Source organism: Galeopterus variegatus, unplaced genomic scaffold, assembly GCF_000696425.1.
Source record: "Galeopterus variegatus unplaced genomic scaffold, G_variegatus-3.0.2 Scaffold6324, whole genome shotgun sequence".
In the NCBI taxonomy this organism is placed as follows: domain Eukaryota; kingdom Metazoa; phylum Chordata; class Mammalia; order Dermoptera; family Cynocephalidae; genus Galeopterus; species Galeopterus variegatus.
The window spans coordinates 14,055-32,817 of record NW_007732435.1 but is presented as its reverse complement, the minus strand read 5'-3'; the positions used below and the strand labels follow the sequence as shown (position 1 = coordinate 32,817).

Sequence of the window (18,763 nt, the reverse complement as noted above, 5' to 3'; positions counted from 1 at the left end):
ACTCCCAGCACCCTCTGCGAGGCTCGAGACCTTCAGGCCCGCAGGCGCGGCGCGAGGCGAGTAGTGGTTCGCGGAAGCGCTGGAGAAGGGTTGGGTTGGCCTTCCGTAATGGCAGCGTCTGAGGAGGAGCCTGAGGCCCCGACCGAGCAGCTGGACGTCGCGCGCGGCCTGGAGAACTTGCCTGTGAGCGCGTGGCCCCCGGGGGCGAGGCCGGCGCCCTTCCAGGTAGGGGAGGGGCGGGGCGCCGGGAGAGGTGGGCGCGGCCCCCACGTGGCCGTACTTCTCCAGGCGACTCTCCGGTGGCAGGCGATCTCCCAGCCAGCCTCTCGCCCTTTTTTCTTACCCTATCGCACAGCTGTTGGCACGCGGGAATAGCTCCGAGATGCATAGGCTTCGGTCTTTCTCTGTTAACCCGCCGTGATGACCTGAGCAAGGGTCTTACCCTCTTCTAGACTGGCATTCCCTGAAGTACAGAACTAGAGGCTTCGTGAGGTCCCTTGGAAAGACTCCTGACAACCTAGCTTTTTGTCCAAATTCTGTCCTCAGAACTCAATGAGGCATGGGACACGTCACTTACCTCTGGTCTCAGATGTCTGATATGTAAGATAAGGCGTTGGGCATATTAATGGATCTCAACGTAGTGTCATGGTTAAAAACTTAGCCCCTAGAGTCAGACTTAGCTGAGGTCTGACCCCTCATGCTGTGAGCTCTTGGGTAAATATAAATTAGCTTCGATTGAGAGTCCTCCAGTGTACAGTTTAAATAATAGTACCTCTCTTTCAGTTTGCCTTGAGAATTACAAGTAAAATACAATTCCTGGTTCGCTATAAGAACTATATAAATGTTCACTTGCTGTTATTATCTCAAAGCCCTTTCTGCTGTAACTTTCTCTCGCCCCTGACCTGGGCCTGGAAGTTGCCTAAGGAAGAAGGAATGACAGTAGAACAAAACAAAAGCAAGGACATTAAAGTGGAAAAAGCACTGGACTTTGAGGTTGGAGAGCTAGGGTCGGGATTAGCCATTTTATCTACTTCTCAGAGCCTGAGTTTTTTCATCTGCAAAATGAAAATAATGATTTAAACATTTATAGCCCTTTTTACTTTCATTATCAATATTGAACCCTGTTTGCCCTTTTTCCTTCCTAGGGTCGTTGTGAGTCTTAAATAAGATAGATTCAATAGCCATTTTCAAAGAATAGAGCACGATATTAATGTTAGAAATGGTTATTATTCCCTCAAACTACCTTTGGCAGTCTATGATTAATAATACACTTGGCTGGCACCATATGAAACACCGGTCCCTCTTACTGAAGACCTGAATGCCTGATCAAAAACACTGGGGCCGGCCCCGTGGCTTACTCGGGAGAGTGCGGCGCTGGTAGCGCTGAGGCCGCGGGTTCGGATCCTATATGGGGATGGCCGGTGCGCTCACTGGCTGAGCATGGCGCAGACAACACCGTGCCAAGGGTTGCGATCCCCTTACCGGTCAAAAGAAGAAAAACAAAAAAAACACTGGTATGTATTTTGTCAATTCAACAAATAATAATGTGCCAAGCAACGTGTTAGGCTAGCCTAGAAGATAAAATGGTAAAGTATATGATTCTTGCCCTTGAGCTTACAAGAGAATATAGAAAGCACTTGGTTGTCATCTTTTTTTTCTGACCTAGAGGTATCTAACATGAACAAAAAATACCGCTGTTATAGTCCATTCTTTAATTAAAGTATTTATTGAAAACTAAATGTATGCAAGGTGGTGGGTTGGGCTGCAGAGAATACAAGGAGCAGAAAAACATACTCCCTGCCCTCAAAGCGTTTTCAACTGAGTCATCTTGTGAGTGGTTTTAACAAAGTATTTGTGGTGTTAGACAAAACAATTTTTTTGTGTGTGTGGATTCTGTAAATCTATTTCCAGTCTTGAGTCATATTTTTCTTTGCCATATTCAGGAACAATCTGTAAAACTATTTTCCTAATATATTTATTTAAATTGATTCAATTTAAGTATTAACCTTTTTAAAGAACAAACTAAGTTGTATAAGTATCTCCTCTAGAACCATCTTAATCATTAATACTCATAAAATCATAAGGCTTGATGTACTGGTTATATTTTTCAAAGTGCACATTAAAATAAGTACCCATCTTAAAGAAAAAGGGGAAGGAAGGAGACAGGAGTAAGCCTTGTGATCGATCCTTAGACCTACTGATGATGTGCCTAAATTAAAATCAGGAGACTAAAACTGGATCCCTAGCTACTTGTGTATAGGCACAACTCCGAATAGAGTTAGAGTTACAAAAAGATGACAGGATCCCTTCCTCAAAGAGCTCATAGGCTTACCAAGAAGATAAGACATGCTTGAAACATTTAAATGACAAGTCTAAAACGGCCTTCAAATAATATTCTTCTGTATATTCATAGAGCACAAAACCACTCTTACAAAAGGTCAAAATATCCTGCTTGCTCCAAACCCTACCTTCACAGGCATATGCACACATAAGAATTAAGGCATGGCAAACTCAAGGTAAAAATAACTTTGTGTCTGGTTTGGGGGTACTGCATGAAAAGGCAAAAAGAACATTGGTTCAGGTTGGAAACAAGCACATCAAAATGTCACCAGTGTTGAAAGCCAAGTAAGAAATAAACCAGCTGATTTTCTTGAGCTCAGAGTAGGATCAAACCATTTTTTAGGTTTCTGAAACCTGCTTCAAACATTTTTAAGATCTCAACTGGACCTGGCTGAGAATTATCTAGCTTAGTCTCCTTAATAGCTGCTTGGGGCAAAAACAGACTTAAGAAGCTAGAGGTCAAGTACAAAGAGCCTTTAGCTGGGGTTTCAACACAACCAAAAAAGGAATGAAGATCTTCACAACACTTCCTTAAAATTCAGGATCGAGGCCCAGGTTTTAAGCCCAGAATATTATATGGTGTCATACTTAGGTTTCTGGGGCTTCAGTATAGAATGTGACTCAGTGAAGGCAAACTTCCAGTTAAAGATTATCAGAAGCTGCAGTCAAGCAATCAAAAAATACTTCTTGATATCTGCACCCAGCCTGGCAATGACAGAGCCACTGTTGGAAGTCCCCTGGCCTCCCCTGTGGGAATGAGGGGGGTGCCACAGGCCTCAATTCTACCCCTCCTCCTCCTCCTTCCATCCCATTTCCTTCCCCTTTCCTCTCTCCCTCTCCCTCCCAACTGCTCTGCAACAACATCCTAAAATGTAAAAATAATATTAATAAAATTACATTAAAATAAATGAATAAGATACTTCATGAGCACCTGCTCTGTGCCTAGTACTATGGAGAGGAACCCCACCTCCATCACCTCACCCCAAACTTCATGACCATGCCTCTCCTTGAGACATATATTTGTTAGAAAGACAGGACCTACACATTTCACAGAGTTAGAGAGCCCTACAATCTATGCCATTTAGATCCCAAAGTTCATGCTGTTAGGTCTAGTTCAGAGAAGGGAGAGATTATTGTGGACAAGAATAGCCAAGGAAGTATATTTGCTCTTCAGCATGCTGTCTCCTGTTTCCTTTTTGGCTTCTTGGGTAATCATGGTTTACAAAAAAATTTCTCTTAAGTTTTCTGTTAAAAAACTTGAAATATCCACCCAGTGTTTAAAGGATCTAGTGTCTAGTGCATCATTTTGCACTGATAGTTTTATATTTATTCCCAGCTCTTGCTTGAGCAATTCTGTGCTTTGAAACTTACCAAGAAAAAGTAAAGCTTATGTTGCAACAATGCAAAAAATGATAAAAATTCCATTCTCCATGTCCTCCTTTATATTTTTCCGGTCAATTGTTCCTAATCCCAGCATGAGCATGTAACAGGCAATAAGGCAATATTTGTTTTTTGTTTTTTGTTTTAAAGATGACTGGTAAGGGGATCTCAACCCTTGGCTTGGTGTTGTCAGCACCACGCTCAGCCAGTGAGCAAACCGGCCATCCCTATATAGGATCCGAACCCGTGGCCTTGGTGTTATCAGCACTGCACTCTCCCGAGTGAGCCACAGGCCGGCCTAATATTTGTTGATGAATGAAAAAAATCTGGGCTGGGTCACCTTTTGGCTTTTCCCCACTAAAGATAGGTAAGCAGTGGAGGATAGGAAAATAATTATGTGGTTTGGTTTGAATATGTTTGAACCTCGGAAGTTTAACTTCACAACCTGTTTTCTTCATCACCCTACTGTGCTGCCTGCTGTGTTTGTATGTTAGCTGCTGGCACTGAAGTGTTCAGTATTCTTATTCTTATTGAACACTTATGTGCCCAGCCACTAAAGTAAGATAAGATTTTGATGTGGATTCTCTCATTTTTTCCTTCACAGTAACCTATGAGATAAGGAAATGTTTACAGAGACTAAATGAAATGGCACTGTATTCAGTGCCAGGTACTTAATACTTTTAAAATACTAGCTTCCCTTGCTTGTTCTAGATATTATTTTTAGACATTATAGTTAAAACATCATATATTTCTGGCAAATTACTTAAAGTTCATGATAACCACCGCCAAGTGTGGGTATTATCTCTCTCTTATAGTTGCTGACCAAAAGCTTAGCAAGTCACTTGCTCAAAGTGACATTGCTAATAAGAGCCTGACTGTGTATGTGTCTTCTTTAGAGATGTTCTGCACTAAGAAGCACTAAGAAGGTCTCCCCTGCTTGGCCAGTGTCCCAGGCCACAGTCAGAGTTTTTCTGTCTAGCCTCCTGCACACTTTGCTCCAGTCTCACCTCCCAATTGGAAACCCCATTGCTCACTGGCCATTTACATCTTTGACTAAATTTTCCAGTCAGTTTTTGGAACGATTCTCAGCTTTCACCGTGGATGTATCAGTCAGAACTCAGAAACATAAGCATAACACAAACTGGCTCCAGCAAAAAGGGAGGGAATTGCCTCATGTAACAGAAAAGTTCAAAAGTGGTTACTATAGGCAAGTCTGGATCCAAGAACTAACAATGTCATTAGATATTTCTTTCTACCACTTTCCCCTTCGCACCCCTGATTCCCCTTCTGTGGCTGGCTGCACACTAGGTAAGTCTTACCTATGTGATAGAAGTGGGGAATGCCAAGCAAACTCTATACTTTAGCAACTCTAGCAGAGAGAGAATGCCTCTTCTCATTGTTTCAGCAGAAGTCCCAGAATTAAATTTCATTGGTCTGACTTAAGTCATAAGCCCATCCATGAACCAAAACCCTGTTGAAAATAGCAAGTGATGTTCTGTTTAGCCAGGTGTAGGTCTGCGCCCAACTGAGACCCAATGCAAATCACTGAGACAAGAGAGAGAAGGGTTCCCCTGGGAAAAGTTGGGGTGCTGTTATCAGAAGAACAGGAGTGGATGCTGGGAAGGTAAAAACATATGTCCACTATGGCTGCATCCTCAAGCTTTGATCTCTCCTTAGCTTAGAGTAGGTAAAAACAACCCTCAGGGTAAAAACTTTTTGTATCAGCTTGGCCCAGGGCTTTGTACCAGGAAGTAGGGTACAGACTATGGAAAGAGTGATACAAATTGGAAGCACTGAAATTTAAACTCAGGTCAGTTTACTCCCAATTTGTAACACACTTTTCCATAGTTTTCAAGTACGCAAGGTTCAACAGTTTGCCTGGCATATGAATATTTGAACAGAATGACCTCAGATTATTTCTGAAAATAATAAATAACTTTTCAATGTGTAGTTTAATATCTGAAAAGATAGAAAATTATATAATCATATGTTAAATTAGACTAAGGTTTTCAAAGGATTATTCTTGAGTATAGTCATTTCTCTAAATCAGGTAAAATATCTTTCTGGAATGGTATTTTACTGAACTTTTATGGAGGAGGAAATGGAGACACATGAAAATAAAATGATTTGCAATGATTATTGGTAACAGAGTCAGTAATTACATCCATAAAGGAAAAACAATTCTCTTTAAACAGGAAAGTTACCCAGTCTCTAGTATCCTTTGGAAATTATCTTCAGCTCATTTGGAATTAGCTACGATTTGTAATCTAATTCCCTAAAGGATCTTAGATTGAGCATCAGGTTTAATTTCAGAATTAAAAATATATATATCACTAGATTCCCCAAAATGTTTTTTGTTTTTTTTTTAATTTGAGTAAAACTAAGTAAAGCTGTTTTTCAATGAGACATAAAATGCTCTCCTGGCTAGAAAACTGCAGTAAGCCAGAGTTGATCTTAAAAGGAGTTATCTGTATAGAAAAAATCACCTTAGAATTTCGTGATTTATGTAGTACATTAAAAATATATGCACCTGTAAGAACAAATCAATTTAAAAGATTTATGAAAATTTTAACAAAGAGATAGTAAAATCTTCATTTTACAAGTACTTCTTAAAATGTATCTAACTACATTCAATGCTGAATCTTTAAAAAGCTGGGAGTAGACTGTATAAGACAGCACTCATTGAATTTGACTGGTGGGGTAGCTTTTTCTAAGCAATCCTTTATCCTTTTAGGACATCCCTGCTAAGCTAAACAAAAAAACACAAACAAGCAATTTCCATTCCCCACCCCCAATCACTTTTTAAGCAGAAGGTTGGTCTTCCCCCACAGGTACTCCCACTTATCCTCCTCATCTTTCACAAGAGGATTTCAATCCTTCCCTCCAGTTGAGCATTTTTTAATGTATAGGATTTTGCAGTTACCTGCATAGCTCCATGGAGGCCCCCACAGGGAGTATAACTACATGCTATTCAATTCCTTTCTAAAACTTGGCCGGGAGACATAATATTAATGGAGGATTGACTGAAAGATATGCTGCGTGAACATTCCTCTAGGTACTCTAAAATCCCCAAACGAAAGGCCCTGCAACTGGTGCCTTGCAGAGCTGCTTTTACCCACCTGTGCTGTGGTGACATGCCAGCAGCCTTTACTGAGGGTCAGAATAAAAAACAGCCCACGAAACTGCTTCCTGGAAAAAAAAATGGTTTAGAAGCACACATTGGTAAAATTTCTATCTAGTTTTAATACTGGAAAAAGTCAATGCTTCTTCTGAACAGTGAGATTGTTCCTTACAGACAGTGCAAGTCATGCATGTAATCATATATCCTTTGAAGTGGCTGCTCTCATGCCGAGCCAGCTGTCCAGTCTACTAATTAATGCATCTGAATTTACTGAACTGGCTTGCTCTTATTTTACCCTTCACCGTCCTCTTCTTACCTACTGTTTGCTAATCTTACCTATTTGTAAGTCTCATTAAGTCCTTTTTGGAACAAGGCAGGTATAAGTAAAAGGATTAGATATCATGTGAGCAAGAATTATTCTATACATATAGAAATATGCTGGGTTCACAAGAGAAACTTTTACCTTCAGGGTTTGAAAAATATATTTCATGATGCAAGTGAGGGTATAACCAGAGATCAGGTTTCAGGTAGATTAACCACATAGAGATTTTCTTTTTCTTTTTTTTTCAGTGGCTGGCTGGTATGGGAATCCAAACCCTTCACCTTGGTAGTAAGCACCATACTCTCCCAAGTGAGCCACCAACCAGCCCCACATAGAGATTTTCGTTTTAGGACTGCCTTCTTCTTCCATAACATTTGATAAATGTGATGTTTTGAAAATACAGGCACATTTAAAAGACTGAAAAAAGTTTTTATAGTATTCCTTCTCATTTAATAAGAACAGCATTTCTTTACATGGATATAATACATCTATGATAAATTTAATTATCTATTAATATCTAACAAATACCATTTTTGGAATTCTGTCTGCAGTGATTTATTTATCATTTTTTACTTTTTCATTCCTAAAAATTATCTGAAGTAACTCACAATAAAAATACACATGTGCATGTGTATTATCAGACAAAGGTAAAAGAGATCAAAAGCTAAGGATAAAACACTTAACTGCATTCAGCCACTAAATTCAACACTGATTTTTCTGTCATCCAAATCTAAGAGGGAAACAAGTTACAAATCTTTTAATTTCTGATATGAGGAAAACATCTGTTTCTTATTGTTATCCTTATACCTACAATAAAACCATAAAATTTTAAATCTAAATATTGATTTTTTAAATTGGAAGATTTTTTTTTTATTTAAAAAAATTTTATTGTAACATAATTGATTGTACATGTCTGTGAGGTACAGTGTTGACTGTCAATACCTGTGTGCAATATGTGATGCTCAAATCAGGATAATTACTATATTTATCATTAACAATGTAATCATTTTTTGTGGCCCTTTACCGATTTCTCACATATCCCCTCTCCCCTTTCCCTCTGTCTTTCCCTCCTCTGGTGGCCTCTGTTCCATTCTCTCCTTTTGAAATTTCAACGAATTATTGATTATTATATCTTTCTTTTCTTTCTTTATTTCATTCGGTATTTCTCTCTCTGTGCCTGGCTTTTCATTCTTTTTTATGTCAGTAATATTCCATTGTGTATATATATCATATTTTCCTTATCTAGTTGTCCGATGATGAACAATTAGGTTGGTTCTAACTCTTGGCTATTGTAAATAGAGCTGTGATAAACATGGGAATGCATGTATCCCTTCGACATGATGATTTACATTCCTTTGGGTATATACCCAGTAGTGGGATTGCTGGATCGTGTGGTTCCATCTGTAGTTGTTTGGGAAACCTCCGTACAGTTTTCCATAATGTCTACACTAATTTAAAGTCCCACCAACAGTGTAGGAAGCCTCCACTTTCTCAGCGTCCTCACCAGTACTTGTTAATTTCTGTCTTTTGATAATGGCCAGTCTAACTGGCATGAGATGATATCTCGATGTGGTTTTGATTTGCATTTCCCTGGTGCTTAGTGATGTTGAGCATTTTTTCATGTGTATGTTGGCCATTTGCATATCTTCCTTTGAGAAATTACCTTTTAGCTCCTTTGCCCATTTTTAATCAGGTTACTTGGGGGTTTTGTTTGTTTGTTTGTTTGTTTGTTTGTCTTTTTCGTGACCGGCAAGGGGATCGCAACCCTTGGTGTGGTGTCGCCCACACCGCGCTCAGCCAGTGAGCACACCGGCCATTCCTATATAGGATCTGAACCTGCGGTGGGAGCATCGCTGCGCTCCCAGCGCTGCACTCTCCTGAGTGCGCCATGGGGTCGGCCCAGGTTACTTGTTTTTTTACTGTTGTTTGAGTTCCTTGTATATTCTGGATATTAATCCCTTGTTGGGTGCATGGTTTGCACATATTTTCTTCCATTCTGTAGGTTGTCTTTTCACTCTGTTAATTGTTTCTTTTGCTGTGCAGAAGCTTTTTAGTTTGATATAATCCCATTTGTTTATTTTTTCTTTTGTTGCCTATGCTTTTGGGGTCTTATTCATAAACTGTTCACTCAGGCCTACTTCCTGAAGTGTTTCCTCTGTGTTTTCTTTCAGTAGTTTTATACTTCAATCCATTTTGAGTTGATTTTGGTATGTAACGAGAGGTACAGGTCTAGTTTCATTTTTCTACATATGGAAGTCCAGTTTTCCCAGCACCATTTATTGAAGAGGCAGTCTTTCCCCCAATGTGTGTGTTCATGTTGCTTTTGTCAAAGATCAATTGGCTATAAGTTTGTGGGTTGATTTCTGAGTTCTCTGTTCTGTTCCATTGGTCCGAGTGTCTTTTTATGCCAGTACCATGCTGTTTTGGTTACTATAGCTTTGTAATATAATTTAAAGTCAGGTAGCATTATGCCTCTGGCTTTTTTTTTTTTTTTTTTTTTCTCAGGATTGCTTTGCCTATTTAGGTCTTTTGTTGTTCCATATGGATGTTAGGATTGTTTTTTTCTGTTTCTGTGAAGAATGTCATTGGTATTTTGATGGGGATTGCATTGAATCTGTAGATTGCTTTAGGTAGTATGGACATTTTTCACAATGTTAATTCCTCTAATCCAAGAGCATGGAATATCTTTTTTGTGTCCTCTTTCTTTCAGCAGTGATTTATAGTTCTTACTGTAGAGATCTTTTACCTCCTTGGTTAAACTGATTCTTAGGTATTTAATTTTTTTGGTGACTATTGTAAATGGGCTTACTTTCTTGATTTCTTTTTCTGCTAGCTCATTATTGGAGTAAACAAACACTACTGATTTTTGCATGTTGATTTTATTGATCCACAAAAGAATTTCAGGAAAATTGATACTTCAGCTTTCCTGAAATTTTTATCAGCTCAGAGTTTTTTGGTAGTTTTTAGATTTTTCTATATATAGGATCACGTCATCTGTAAACTAGAGAGACCTTTTCAAACAATATTTTAGCATATTGTGTTTTGTCAGTTCTATTTTGTCCTGTTTTTATGTATGTAGGAATTAGGAAGTGTCTCAGCCAAACGCTGCTTGAAATATATGTGAAATATATGACATGGCATGCTAACAGTATTTATATTTTTTACAGTATACTCCTGATCATGTAGTTGGACCCGGAGCAGGCATTGATCCCACTCAGATATCCTTTCCTGGATGCATTTGTGTCAAAACTCCCTGCCTCCCTGACACTTGCTCCTGTCTCCGCCATGAAGAGAACTATGATGACAATTCATGCCTTAGAGATATAGGAGCAGAAGCAAAGTATGCTGAGCCTGTTTTTGAATGTAATGTGCTGTGCCAGTGCAGTGACCACTGCAGAAACAGAGTGGTTCAGAGGGGTCTGCAATTCAACCTCCAGGTGTTCAAGACAGATAAAAAAGGCTGGGGACTTCGTACCCTGGAATTTATACCAAAAGGAAGGTTTGTCTGTGAATATGCTGGTGAAGTTTTAGGATTCTCTGAAGTACAAAGAAGAATTCACTTACAAACAATTTATGACTCGAATTACATTATAGCCATCAGAGAACATATTTATAATGGGCAAGTAATGGAAACATTTGTTGACCCTACCTATATAGGAAATATTGGAAGATTTCTTAATCATTCTTGTGAGCCAAACCTGTTGATGATTCCTGTCCGGATTGACTCAATGGTACCTAAGTTGGCACTGTTTGCAGCCAAAGACATTTTGCCAGAAGAAGAACTCTCATATGATTATTCAGGAAGATTTCTTAATCTAATGGATGATGAAGACAAAGGAAGGTTAGATAATGGGAAACTAAGAAAACCTTGTTACTGTGGTGCCAAGTTGTGTACTACTTTTCTGCCTTATGACAGTTCACTGTACTGCCCCTTATAAAAGCCAAATATCAATTAGGAAGGAAATTCCCACCCACTGGCTTCTCTCAGTGAGTGGGAATGAGAGGAAACCAAGCATGTGTGGCTCCCTTCCTACAAGCCACTTACCCTCAAGGTAAGTCTGCTCTGTAGTAAGCAGCTTGACCCTCCCTACAGGGAAGGCCAATGGTTGTCTGGCTTTGCCCTTGCTTAGTTGTATAAGTTTAACTCAGGAATGTGGCATAGACTGCGAGCTGTCCATCAATATCCTTTCTCCCCTTCTGTAATAGAATTCTCAATTTTACCTGGGTATATGACTATCCCGAATACCCACTTTCCTAGTTAGATGTGGCTAAGTGACTATGGTTTAACTAATGGGATATAAGCAAAAATGGCCTGTCCTTAAATAGAGATATCCTGCCCTTCTCCTCATCTTTCTTCCTATTGGCTGGAATGTATACAGGATGATGGGAACTGGAGCAGCCATCTCGGATCCCAAGATGGCCTGGAAAAGGAAGCCATGCCTAGCAAATCAACAAAATAGAAAGGAGTCTGGGTGTCTGATACTGTAGAACATTCAACCAATCCTAACCTAACACCTCTTGACTTTCAAGTGAAAAAATAGTCTCTCCTTGGTTTAAGCCACTGTTACTAGGAGTTTTCTAGCACTCACACCAAACCTCATCATGATGATCCGAGAAAATTCTTGTGTCTGCATATCTGAGCCATGCTTTCCAGCCAATTTTATCAGTAATAAAGCTGATATTTTGATTTCTGTCAGTCTGACTCCTGCATCTTATTTTTCAAATAAGATCTTGCTTGTTATAAAGTATGGATCAAGGAAAAAGCATGATAATTATCACCTGCAAAAACACTAATAATAACAATGGTGAAAAATTTAACCATGAGAATGACTTCCATGTCATAACCAAAAGTCTTCAAAGGAAACACATTGTAAAATTTTCACTATTTACTTGGCTGTACTTTAAAGCTTGTGAAGTTATGCTTCAAAACTTCAAACAGCCTCATTTCTTCATGTATTAATAACACAAAAATAAACTTGTCAACACCACAAAAGGAGATGTGAATTCTGTAATCCCATTTAAACTTATAGAGTGGCAAATATCTCTACCTTAAAGCAAGGATTTTGCAAAAAATATAGTTATTATAGAGGTTTACTCTTCATTTTGAAAGCTAAAATAATTATTTGGGCGTCCGTAGTATTATTTAATAAATAATTTAATTTCTTCTCTGGTACATTTAAACCCTACCACTAGGAGGCCCTGCACTTTAGAAGTTATAGGGATCCATATTATATATAATATTCTATTCCTATATGATATAAGTGTGTTAGTGGTACACTTTAAATGAGTGAAATGGATGGTATGTGAATCATATCTCAATAAAGCTGTTTTTTTTAAAAAGTATGTTAAGGTTTACATATTCATGTAATATTATCAGGATCGGTTCCTTATAAGTGAAAGATACTAGAGTGCACATAAAATGCCCCAAACTACAAATGTGTGATGTCAAAATTTTCCTCCAAACTAATCATTTCTCCCTGCCAACTTTCCTCTGTTATTTTGATTTCTTTGAAGCAGCACTGTTTTTTGTGCAACAGCTTGTATCCCTCACTCCAAAGTGGCCTTTCTCCTCCTCACAAGCTCTTCTAATAACTGACCCACTTCAGAAGCAATAAGGAAATGGTCAGAAGGAAAATGATTAGCTCACTGTTTGATTCTGCAGATAATCTTTCCTACTTCTTTTCACCCTTTGTCTATTGAATATCAGATATATTCACAGAGGACAATCTTCCATTAGAGACATGACACCACCAGCAGTCTCCATCTTGGTGCCTCTGCCAGAGACAGAACTGACTAAATACAGACCCTTGGAATTTTTTGTCCTCATGCACTAGTTTATTCTCAAGTAGCACATACTCCTGAAAATCAGATTCCTAAGATAAGTCAAAGAATCTTTATTCCAAGTCTTTTCTGAGCACTAAGTTAACTGCATTTGCTTTTTTGCTGTATGCTTAAGAATGTTGACACTTCTACTTTTGAGATACTTTTGAGCGAAAACATTAAAAAATATATTTGTGCTTGACTATCATATAGGTGGAAAGGGTGTGATACCTTTCCTCACCCCTCACAGGGGTCATTGCTGACACTCCTGTAATGAAAGACAGGTTAACAAAAGAAAAGCATAGCAAATGTATTTTAATTGAAGTTTTAGGTGACATGGGAGCCTTCAGAATGAAGACCCAAAGATACAGGGAAAACTACCCATTTTTATGCCTAGGTTTGATGAAGCATGGACATCCATGTAGAAATATGATTGGACAAAAACGGTATGATCTAATGCTAATAGACTGCGTGGAGACACCCAGCAGGCCTGTCTATTCAGATTCTTCTTGGGCTCTCTGTTGTAGCACTTTTTCTTCCCGGGTATGGGTCAGGACCCTCTGGAATGAGGGTCTTATGACCTACTGTCAGACAAGAGTAGGTCAGAGAATTTCTTTATGGCCAGCTCCTACACAGAAAAAGGGATGGGGTTAGAGTAATAATTATAGTTTTTATGGCTGGCTTTGGGGAAAAGGGATTCTAGTTTCTATGATCCATCTTGGGGAAGAGGAATGCTGGTTTCTATGACTCTGTTCAAGAGAGAATGAGGGGTTAGAAATTTTGCTTCTGAGGCCTTCCAGTATCCTTTCATTCAAAATACTCAGCACGCCAAAGTGCCATACTTTGGAGTATCATTTTCTGAGCCTCAACTCTATTATCCTATGATAAAATAATATTAAAAACTTTATAATTATCAATTATAAGATTAAAATTTTAAAAGATGGCATGTATCTTCATGGAATTGAAACATACATAAAATTGACTTTGAAATAAATTCTACAGACTTTATTAAAAATGTGGAAATACGTACCTTGGAAAACATTTTGGCCCAAGAATAATAAAGATAACACTTGGAGAACAAAGCTTTTTGTTGCTTTGCGTTGCTTTACCCCCCACGGATTTGTCACCCCATTTCCCCTGGGTGACGGAGATGCAAAGGATTACTCAAAGCCCATCTCTACTGAGCAGTGAGAGGCCCTAAAGTGGTTAATCTCCCACCGGAACCCTCAAGCAAGAGGCATCCCTTCCTTGGGAAATTAATGCCAAATTGGGGTTCTCTTCCTGCATTTATTTTCCAGACCAGGAAGTTACAGGAAGAGACATAGGTGGGGTTATAGTTTAACAGTATAGGCTGGTAACTCTCAGTTGAAACAAGCCAGATGACATTCCAGTAGACAATTGAGTGGTCTTATCAACACAAGCTTGATCTTAGCAAACATTCCTTCTTAACAGAAGTTCTGAGTATCTTTACATAACAATCAGTAACTAGTCTGTCTGAGCCAGCAACCTGCTGTGCCACAATTCTTATCTTGCAACAAAGACTTATAGCCTGAGGAAAATTTCCTGTCCTTGCAAGGTCAATATTTCAAACTGCAAGGCTTTGGAAAACCAGGCCTTGTGAAGTACATATGCTTTATAGCATATTCCACAGCTTTTCTTTTTAAAAAAATTTTTAATTTTTTCAAATTACTAATAATAAAATATCAGTGGCTGGTAGATGTTTTTCTCGGCTGAATGGAAATTTCTGTCTTAATTTAAATGAATATTCAATGATTATCTCTCTCTCCCTCTTATCCTCAATATTATGGCCAAATACTGGTTTGCTCTGAAGCACAGGGCAGGAATGGGTTCAGGAAATGCAGAGGAGACCAACCCGCATAGAACAGGATTTTATCTTAAACTCAGGAAGTTCTCATTAAAAAAAAAAAATCTCCAAAAGTGTTTCATTCCCTTGAGTGTTCAAATAGTGAGTTTTCTTTGTGTAGCCTATTCCTAATTATAGCTCAGCCAACTGTCCAGTGTGTTACCACTGAGCAAGTCACTAAAGCTCTTTGAGTCTCAGTTTTCTTTGTTGAGAGATCAAATGAGTAAACACATTTAAAGGGTTTAGAACGATGTCTGAGCATGCAGTAAGTACTCAACGAATATTACCTGTTATTAGTCTCCAGAACTATCTCTAGGATGTGGCCTAACTTCTCTTCTCATTTCTATCAGGTGTAATTAGGACATAATATCTTTCAATGGCAGATTTAAAAGGGGAAAAATAGAGTCACAAGAGGCAACCTCATGGATTAGAGCTGAGCAAGAGAGGTCCCTGCCCTGAGTCCCGCATTTTAGAGTGCTGAGGGTTACACACACACACACACACACACACACACACACACACACACACAGAAGATGTGGATACCAAAACCAGGCAAAGACATTACAAGAAAAGAAAATGAATTCCAATATCCCTTTTGAATATAGATGCAAAAAATCTTCACAAAATGCTAGCAAATCAAATCCAGCAACATATAGAAAGGGTTATGGACTATGATCAAGTGGGATTTATCCCAGGAAAGCAAGGTTGGTTTAACATACAAAACTCAATAAGTGCAATATATCATGTCAATAGAAGAAAGCACAAAAATGACACAATCATCTCAACAGACACAGAAAAAGCATTTACTGTGTCCAAAATTCATTACTCTTTCATGATTAAAACACTGAACAAACTAGAAGTAGGTGAGAACAGGTTGAAGACAACCTGAGAAAGGATATCTATGAAAACTCACAGCTAACATACTTAATGGTGACAGACTGAAAGCTCATTTCCGAAGATCTGGAATAAGACAAGGATGTCTATGTTCACCTCTTCTATTCAACATTGTAGTATGGATTCTAGCCAGGACAATTAGCCAGTTAAGAATTTTAAACTCAAAAATAAGAAAAACAACTCAATTATGATCTGACCAGGCACCTCACCAAGGATACACAGATGGGAAATAAACATGAAAAGGTGCTCAACATCATTTTTCTTTAGGGAATTGAAATTTAAAACAAGTTACCACTTTGCACCCACTAAGATGGTGAAAATCCAAAACACTGCAAATACCAAAAGCTGGCAAGGATGTGGAGGAAAAGGGACTCCCCTTCATTGTTCACAGGAGTGCAAAATGGTACAGCCTTTTTAAAAAAGATTGGCACTTTCTTAAAAGGCTAAACATAGTCTTATCATTGATCTAGCAATCATGCTCCTAGGTATTTATCTAACTGATTTGAAAAATTATGCTTTCAAAACCAGAAACAAATGTTTATAGCAGCTTTATTCATAATTGTCTTTAAAAAAATAAAAAATACTTGAAGCAACCAGCATTTCTTCAATAAGTGAGTGGGTACACAAACTGGTACATCCATACAATGGAATATTATTCACTGATATAATGAAATGAGCTGTCCAGCCATAAAAAGACATGGATGAATCTTAAATGCATACCACTAAGTGAAAGAAGCAAGTCTGAAAAAGCTATATACTGTGTGATTCCAACTACATAACAATGGAAAAGGCAAAGCTATAGACAGTAAAAAGATCAGTGGTGGCTGCCAGGGCTTTGGTGGGTGGGGTAGGGATGAGTAGGTGAAGCACAGGAGATTTTTAGGTCAATGAACAATTCTGTATGATATTGCAATGGTGGATACATGACATTATACATTTGCCAAAATCCATAGAACTTTACTGAACAGAGGTTCAAAATTTATGTAGGTAAATTTTTTTTAAAAAATTGTTTAGGAGGTCGGGATCACAGAAAGGAATGCAGACAGTGACAAAATTACTGCAAATGTGTGAAACAAACTCTCTGAAGGAAGTTGGGGGGAAAGATGCTGACCTAACTAACTTTGGAAATGAGTGAAGTCAGTGAGATAAAGGCAAAATGAACTGCACGTAAGCAATGTACTTTGGTTGATACAAGTTGTTTCCCATGGAGATACAAGTTAATTCTGATATTGTTATACATGTATTCTGGAATTAAATACATAAATAGATGGTAAATGGTAGGTTTCTCACTGTTGGATTGGGAATTTACTGATAAGTTAGGGAAGGTGGCTAGGATAATCCATGTGGTAATGGAAAGTTCAGTATGAAGTCAGGTTTACTTTAATATAGATACAAAGGTTTACATATAAAGATATTTATAGGTTTGTGTATATATACCAGTTAGTATACATTATATTTCCTTCTTATCAGCTCAGAGGGCCTGGAAGCAAAGACACCCAGTAGCAATGAGCGCACTTAGCACCGAGATCTTGGTTTTTAATACCATTCTCCAATAAAGAAACCAAGGCTCCTTGGAGAGATGAGTAACTCTGGAACTGGGGCAGGAAATTAACAGAGACTGGAGTATCTTGCAGTGCCAGGAGGTTAAGGAAAGGCTAAAAACAACCACCACCACCATACCACCTACATTGATGGGGGTTTGCCAGAGGTATATAAGAACCAACTGTAGGAGCTTCCCAATAGCCAAATCTGGAATAATTTGAGCAACAAAATAAAGTAGTATTGAATTATAATCCAAAGTATAAAATAAATGTTATGAGTCCATACCATTATAAATAAATGATTGATACATAAATAAATAGGGGAGAAGAGGCAAATCCGCCTTGCAGATGAATTCCAAATGACTTATGTAGATATTCCTCCCTCAAGGAGAGGGCACATAAATACCCATTTCTTAAATATGGGCTGTACATGATGACTTATTTCCAAAGAGTACAGTATGGAATGGTTGGGGTAAGAAGGGGTGAAAGTGCAGTGGAGTAGAGTAACTCTACAGTGGGGAAACCTGACAAATTACTTCAGCCAGGTGGTGATCAAGGTCCACATGAACAGTAATAAATCATGTTGGTAGTATATATCCTTGATATGATGTGATAAAAATGGCACTGTGCCTCTGTGGTCTTCCTCCCCAAAATCTATAACCCCAGTCCAATCATGAGGGAAAAAAATCAGATAAATTCAAATAGAGGGGCATCCTACCAAATACTTGACCATTAAAATACTTGATCCTTAAAGTCCCCCTACCCCCTTCTCATTCTATGATCTAGTCCATCTGGGTAGCTCTCCTGTTCATAACCAGGCCTTAGGATAAGTTTTGCTCATGTTGCTTTCCTCTCTTGGGACACCTCCCATCTCCAATCCTTCACTGCTTGTTAACTTCTATCCCATCCCTCTTGAGAGCATCAACTTGAAAGAAAGTGAGCCGAGATGCCAGGTACTATTCAAGCTTTATTAAAGAAAGAAATCTGCTGGGCCGTGCTCAAAATGAAGGAAAGCCCGAGGCTGCCCTGAAAATGGTGGACAGCCCCAACAATGGGTTTGCGAGAGTTTATATTAGCCTTTGGGCATGAAATGTACAGAGGGATGGACCATTAGGTTGATGTAACTGGGTGGAGAACTGCGCTGATGCAAAAGACGGAAAGCTGTTTCTAAGTCAGGAGGCTTCTCCTAAAGGGAAGCGGGGAGGGGCTTGGTGCTGGAGTGGAAGACGAGGCCTGCAGCTATTTCGTGCTGGTGCTTACTGTGTGCACAATGGCTCCGGCCACGTCCAAAATCCATCACAACTCAAATCCCATTTCCTCTGTAAAGTACTGTGATTGGGATCCCTAGACTCTGAGAGGAAGACTGGAGCACAGGAAGATTATTAGGGGGTGCTGCTAGGATTAACACCTGTGGAATGGAAGGAAAGGAAGCAAACTGGGCAAAGGAGAAGATGGGCTGTGATGAAATCTCAACAAAGACC

The 18,763-nt window shown here is 38.9% G+C and overlaps 1 protein-coding gene across 1 annotated transcript; it reads left to right on the top strand.

Moving 5' to 3' along the window:
- The first annotated feature begins 31 nt into the window (after window positions 1–31).
- Window positions 32–12,151, top strand: LOC103606123 (histone-lysine N-methyltransferase SETMAR). The gene is given in 4 exon segments (XM_008590714.1): window positions 32–225; window positions 10,331–11,117; window positions 11,155–11,193; window positions 11,196–12,151. Coding segments are annotated over 4 exon segments (1,041 nt in total). The 5' UTR covers window positions 32–108; the 3' UTR covers window positions 11,294–12,151.
- The last annotated feature ends 6,612 nt before the right edge of the window (window positions 12,152–18,763 follow it).